We start from the raw sequence: 6,095 nt of genomic DNA, 5'->3' as shown, positions 1-6,095 counted from the left end.
ACCCCAAACCCCAAACCCAAAACCCAAAACCCCAAACCCCAAACCCCAAACCCCAAACCCCAAACCCCAAACCCCAAACCCTAAGCCCCTAAACCCTTAACCCTGACCCCAAACCCCTAACACCAAACCCTAAACCCTAAGACCCTAACCCTAAACCCGAAAGCCCTAACCTTAAAACCCAAACCCTAAACCCTAAACCCCGAAACCTAAATCCTAAACCCCGAAACCCTAATAACAAACCCTAACCCCAAACCCTAAACCCTAAACTCCTAAACCCTAAACCCCCAAACCCCTAAACTCCTAAACCCTAAACCCAAAACCCAAACCCCAAAACCCAACCCCAAACCCCGAAACCCAAACCCCACACCCTAAACCCTTAACCCCTAACCCCAACCCCAAAACCCTGAGCCCCAAACCCCTAACCCCTAAACCCCTAACCCTAAATCCTAAACCCCAAACCCTGAAACGTAAACCCTTAACCCCGTACCCTTACCCCTAAACCCTAGTCCCCAAGCCCTAAACCCTAAACCCCATATCCCTAAACCCCTAACCCCAAACACCTACACCCCTAACCCCAAACCATAAACCCCTAACCCTAGACCCTGAAACCTAAACCCCCAACCCTTATCCCCTAACCCTAAACCAAAAAACCTAAACCCTAAACCCCTAAACCACAAACCCCTAACCCAAACCCCTAACCCCTAACCCCTAACCCCTAACCCCTAAAACCCTAAAACCCATAAACTCTAACCCCGAACCCCGAACCCTAACCCAACCCTAAACCCCTGACCCCTAAACCCAAACACCTAAACCCTAACACCTAAACCCTAAACCCCTAACACCTAAACCCTAACGCCTAAACTGTAAACCCTAACACCTAAACCTTAAACCCTAACACCTAAACCCCTAACCTTAAACCCTTAAACCCTAACCCCTAACCCCTAAACCCCTAACCCCTAAACCCTAAACCCTAAACCCCCAAACAAGAAAACCTAAAAATCTAAAAACCCTAAACCTAACAACCTAAAAACCCAAACCCGAACCTCGAACCCCCACCCTGAACCCCAAACCCCTAACCCTAAACCCCTAACCCTAAACCCCGAACCCGAAACCCCAAAACCTCAAACCCTAAAACCTCAAACCCCAAACCCCCAACCCCAAAAACCCTAAACCTTAAACCCCAGACCCTAGACCCAAAATCCCAAACCCTAAACCCCAAACCCGCAAATCCCTAACCCCTAACCCTAAACCCTTAACCCCTACCCTAAACTCTAAACCCTAAACCCTAAACCCACAAACCCTAACCCCTAAACCCTAAATCCTAACTCTAAACTTTAAACCCTAAAAGAGTGTATATCCTACTCCTGTATCTTTTTAGTCATCTAAAACGCACCGTTTTAGGTGCACTTTTTGTTGGAAAAAAAAAAAACATCGAGTGCGCAGCGAAATTTTAAAAACTTTCATCAACGTCAAAGCCAACCAAGAACATGTTCATGATGCTATATAACATAAATACTAAAGATCTAAATCATACCTTTTGAGATTTAAGGAGACTGTACGTCTGACTGGTCAAAGCGTTCCAAAGAACGACTGGAAGAGCCTCAACCAACAGGTCTTCTTTGTTATTCTCGTTTTTACGATCGGAGTGCAGGTGGGCACACATCGTTTAATCACCCTTTGGTATTCTTGAACTCCTTCCAACCACAAGAGAGCCAAAGAAAAAATCATTCTTGAGAATTAAACAATTTTTTCTCTCAGGAATCTTTTGTTAATAGCCTCCAAAAATTCTCTCAAGTGATCTAATGAATAATGTGACTTACTGGACTATTTATAGGGTTTAAGAAGTTATACTTTCATCACAATTAGGTTTCTCAAAGTTTTTATCGCATCCAGAGTCAGTTTCACCACGTTAGCACGCGCTACGCGTTACAAACGATCGACTGGTGACAGAGACGTTATAACTCACCGGTCGACCTGTTCTTCACAAACCGATCGACCTGACCGGTCGACCTGTCTTCACTAACCGGTCAACATGTCCAGCCGACCTGTCTGCACTGACAATAGTTGTTTTCCTAGTTCTTCAACACGAAAAACTTGCACATAGCCTCAGTTTTGATTCAAGCAACCCAATAGAGAAAATGTCTGATCAAAACAGTCATATAGTAGTCTTTTCATATTAAACAACTCTTAAAACAATAATTCAACCAATTTATCTAGAATTCATTTAACAATTAATTCACCCGATAAATCACTCGTGAATTAATAAACCAATCTCCTATTAACTTTGAACCCCTTTTACGGAAATCACACAAGTTACCAATATGTAATAAATACACCGTATCGTTACAGGAAATTGTGTGAGCTAGCAAAGGGACCCGATGGACATATATAAATCAAGCTCATATAATCACAACACTACTTGTAAACCAATAAGTCCGTCTCATGATTATAAAACTCTAACGCTACTCCACTAAAAGCCTAGAGCTGCACTCTCAATTTATATAGCGTATTTACAAAACTCTTACTAGCTCTCATCCATGACTCAATATATTAGTGTATCATCCCCATAGGATATCCATAATCGACTTGAGGTTAAGTTCCGTTTTATCTTTCCAATTACATTTATCTTATGTTCCATTATCACACCATCAGAAAACCATTATTCGTACCATTACAAATAGTAAACCATTAGATAACACAAAGTAGTCTAATGGCCAAAATCTCGTATTTTTCAATCCACTGATAATGCATAAGAGGATATCATTAACTCTTTACAGGAGCTATGGATTCCACTATCTATGAATAATAAATCTACGCATACACGAGTCATACCCCCAATGTACCGGTAAGCATACATTTACATAATGTCAGGATGTCTCCTTTTAGTACATCAAATGATACAAGTCAAGCATACGGGTTCATTATCCATCTAAGGATTAAGATGACAACATATAATTCATCAAAAGTGAATTCGTCATGTCTTCCACATGTTCTTCACATTACATGTATGATCTAAAGATTTAGAATGACAATCTCAGACTTTTAATTTGCTTATCATACATTCAACTAATATGAACATAAAAAGGACAATACATAAATATATGAAATAAATAAATCTTTATTAATAGTCAAAATGTCTCAAAAAATATTGTTACATTTATTCCTAAGGGCATAAACACTAACACTTTTTGAAAAGCTTTTTTCTCTTCTTTTCTTTTATTGCTTTTTCTTTTTTTTAAACCCTTTTAACTTTTTTATTCTCCTATTTTGCTTTACTTTTTACTCCTTGTGCCTTCTTAGCCTTAAAACAGCTTGATTTTTTTTCTATTGTAAACCTCAGAGCCAAGACCCCAGACCCTGGACTCCAAGACCCCCAGACCCTAACCCCCAAACCGCTAACCCATAATCCCTAACCCCTAACCCCATAACCCATAACCTTTAAACCCTAAAACACAAACCCTAAACCTTAAACCTTAAACCCTAAACCCTTAAAACCGTAAAACCGTAAATCCCAAAACCCCAAAACTCCTAACCACTAACCCCCTAAACCCAAACCTCCAAACCCCCAAACCTCCAACCCCAAAACCTTAACCCCAAACCCCAAACCCCAAACTCTAAACCCTAAACCCCAATCCCCAAAACCTAAACCCTAAACCCTAAAACACCCTAAATCCTAAAGCCTGAAAACCCTAAACCCCAATCCTCACATCCCAAACCTCAAATCCCATACCCCAAACCCCTACACCCTCGCCCCCAAAAGCCCCCAAAACCCCCAAAAATCCTAGACCCCTACCCCTAAACCCTTAAACCGCTAAAGCCCAAAACCCCAAACCCTAAAATCCTAAACCCATAACCCTAAACCCCTAAACTCTAAAACCCCCAAATACCAAACCCTCCCAAACCCCCAACCCCCCTAACCACCAACCCGAACCCACACTCCCACCCCCACCCCAACCCCCAACCCCAAAACCCCTAAACCCTAAACCCCAAATCCCCCAATCCACAATACCACAAAGCCCAAACCCCTAAAACCCCAACACCCCAACCCCCAAAACCCCCAACCCACCAACCCCTAAACACTCTAAACCCTAAACCAAGCTAACTGTGTTGGGAGGATTTGAGACCTCCTAAACCTAGAGTTGACTGGTGTAACTTAGTATGGTTCCCTAAGGCTATTCCAAGGCATACTTTCATTCTTTCATTAGCCATTAGAAACAGATTAAGTACACAGGACAACTATTCCAAGGCATACTTTCATTCTTTGGTTAGCCATTAGAAACAGATTAAGTACACAGGACAAACTCATTCTTTATGGATCTGTCCCTTTTATCTGGCATAATGGATTCGAGTTTATGCATAATACTTGCAACTAGCTAAAAAAATGAATATGCATCTAAACTAACTGCAAATAAACTTGCAAATCCAAAGTGGACTATATGAGTCATCTCATGTTATCTTATCCACTACTAAAACCAATTAAAGCATCAGAACTTACTATAAATGATAAAGAAAATTTGCCTGAGTTCCAAATATTTCTCTAATTTGGAGAAGGGACATATTTTTTATGATCTTGTACATTGTCCTTTGATTTCAATTTACAGTGGCTGGAGACAGAAATCCACACACCATAAATTTTGTCGGTTCAAATCTCCAACAGCATTTTCTTTTATGATTGTAGCAATGCAGAGTGTGTTTAATGATGTATGCAATGCATCTATATTCTAATGTTAAAAGATTAAAGCAAAGGACACAGTTTATTGTTAATGCAGGGAGGTAATAATAGGGGATTGATTTACCTGGTGCAAGTCATGAAGCTCACCAAACGAGAGCTCTGGAATATCCAAATGCCCCTTCACCGACTTTTTCTCGTCTTTTATAATCCACTCCCCTGATGAAGAAGCAACATTCATGAAATGTAATGTAATGTAATGTTTATAAAAAAAACAAAAAAAAAACAAACAAAGATATTTCCTTTTCTTTCTAATCTATTTATTAGAATTAGATTTAGCGAAGCGTATTTGTTTATTGTTATTAGTAATAGTAATAGTAAAAGTATTACCTTCGACTTTGAAGGTAAGCTCATAGGTATAGCCAACACGCTTCTTGCTCCGGACAGTCGCCAAGAAAGCCTGTTTCAGTTTCAGTTTCAGCCCACTACTACTACTACTACTCAGCAATTAACTTTTTTTTTTTTAATTATTATTATTATTTTGATAAGAACTAACCACTTAGCAACAAACAGCATATTTCATTCAAAAAGTTAAAAGGAGAGAAAGAAATAAAAAGAAGAAAGGATTCCCAAGGAACTGACATCGCCAAGACATTTGGAAACATCAGAAATCTGAGCTTTTCCACCTGATGATGGGAACTCTAACCAACCAATCGACAAAACCAACTCCTGAAACCAACAACAAATAAATCAATCTTATCCACAACTAGAAAGAAACGCAAACAAAAGATCATCGTAACAACAACTTTGTTTATCCAATGAGAAATAAAAGCGCAATAACCAATTGCAATTGCAATATGTAATGGTACCTTGATTCTTTGAGTTGCCCAGTTATTAAGGTTCTTCTCCTCCCAAGTTCCAGCCTTTTTTATCATAACAACAACAAGAAGATGATGAATGATTCAGTAATAATATTAATGTTGATATTAACACATACAAACATACATACATAAATAAGAGATGGAGAGAGAGAAATTGATTGAAAACGCACCCGATTCCAGACGGAACCCAAAGTTGGAGGATTCGAATTAGAATTCGAATTAGAATTAGAATTAGAATTAGAATTAGAATCAAAGTCGTCGGGCGACAGCTTCTTGGGAAGCGGAATGGGAACGGCGTCCTCAGTGGCACCTCTCACCCAGTACCTATACGACGACGTTTTCTCCGCCTCTGCCACTGCGGCTCCTCCTACAGTAGTTGTTGTTGCAGATCCTCCTCTTTCCATGGCCGTTTTCACTTTTCACAATCCCAAACCCTAATCCAATCCAACCTAATATCCCTGAGATTGGAATTTATGGATCTCACCTTCTGCTCCTACGGAAGCTTCTCGTAGATCCCAGATTGGGATGCCTAATTATTTTATCGT

At 40.0% G+C, this 6,095-nt stretch overlaps 1 protein-coding gene across 1 annotated transcript in view; it reads right to left on the bottom strand.

The window, feature by feature from the left end:
- LOC21403633 overlaps positions 1 to 6,095 on the bottom strand; it is a 26,338-nt gene extending 20,243 nt beyond the window's left edge. The window contains exons 1-5 of the mRNA XM_024161975.1: positions 5,721 to 6,095; positions 5,539 to 5,592; positions 5,312 to 5,398; positions 5,060 to 5,129; positions 4,797 to 4,888 (exon numbers count right to left, since the gene is read on the bottom strand). Coding sequence (XP_024017743.1) covers positions 4,797 to 4,888; positions 5,060 to 5,129; positions 5,312 to 5,398; positions 5,539 to 5,592; positions 5,721 to 5,954 — 537 coding nt within the window. The 5' untranslated portion in view covers positions 5,955 to 6,095. The remainder of the gene's footprint in view (positions 1 to 4,796; positions 4,889 to 5,059; positions 5,130 to 5,311; positions 5,399 to 5,538; positions 5,593 to 5,720) is intronic.

This window comes from Morus notabilis, unplaced genomic scaffold (assembly GCF_000414095.1).
Source record: "Morus notabilis unplaced genomic scaffold, ASM41409v2 Scaffold698, whole genome shotgun sequence".
NCBI classification, from domain to species: domain Eukaryota; kingdom Viridiplantae; phylum Streptophyta; class Magnoliopsida; order Rosales; family Moraceae; genus Morus; species Morus notabilis.
Note: the sequence above shows the minus strand (reverse complement) of the source record. Positions and strands in the feature narration are given on the sequence as shown.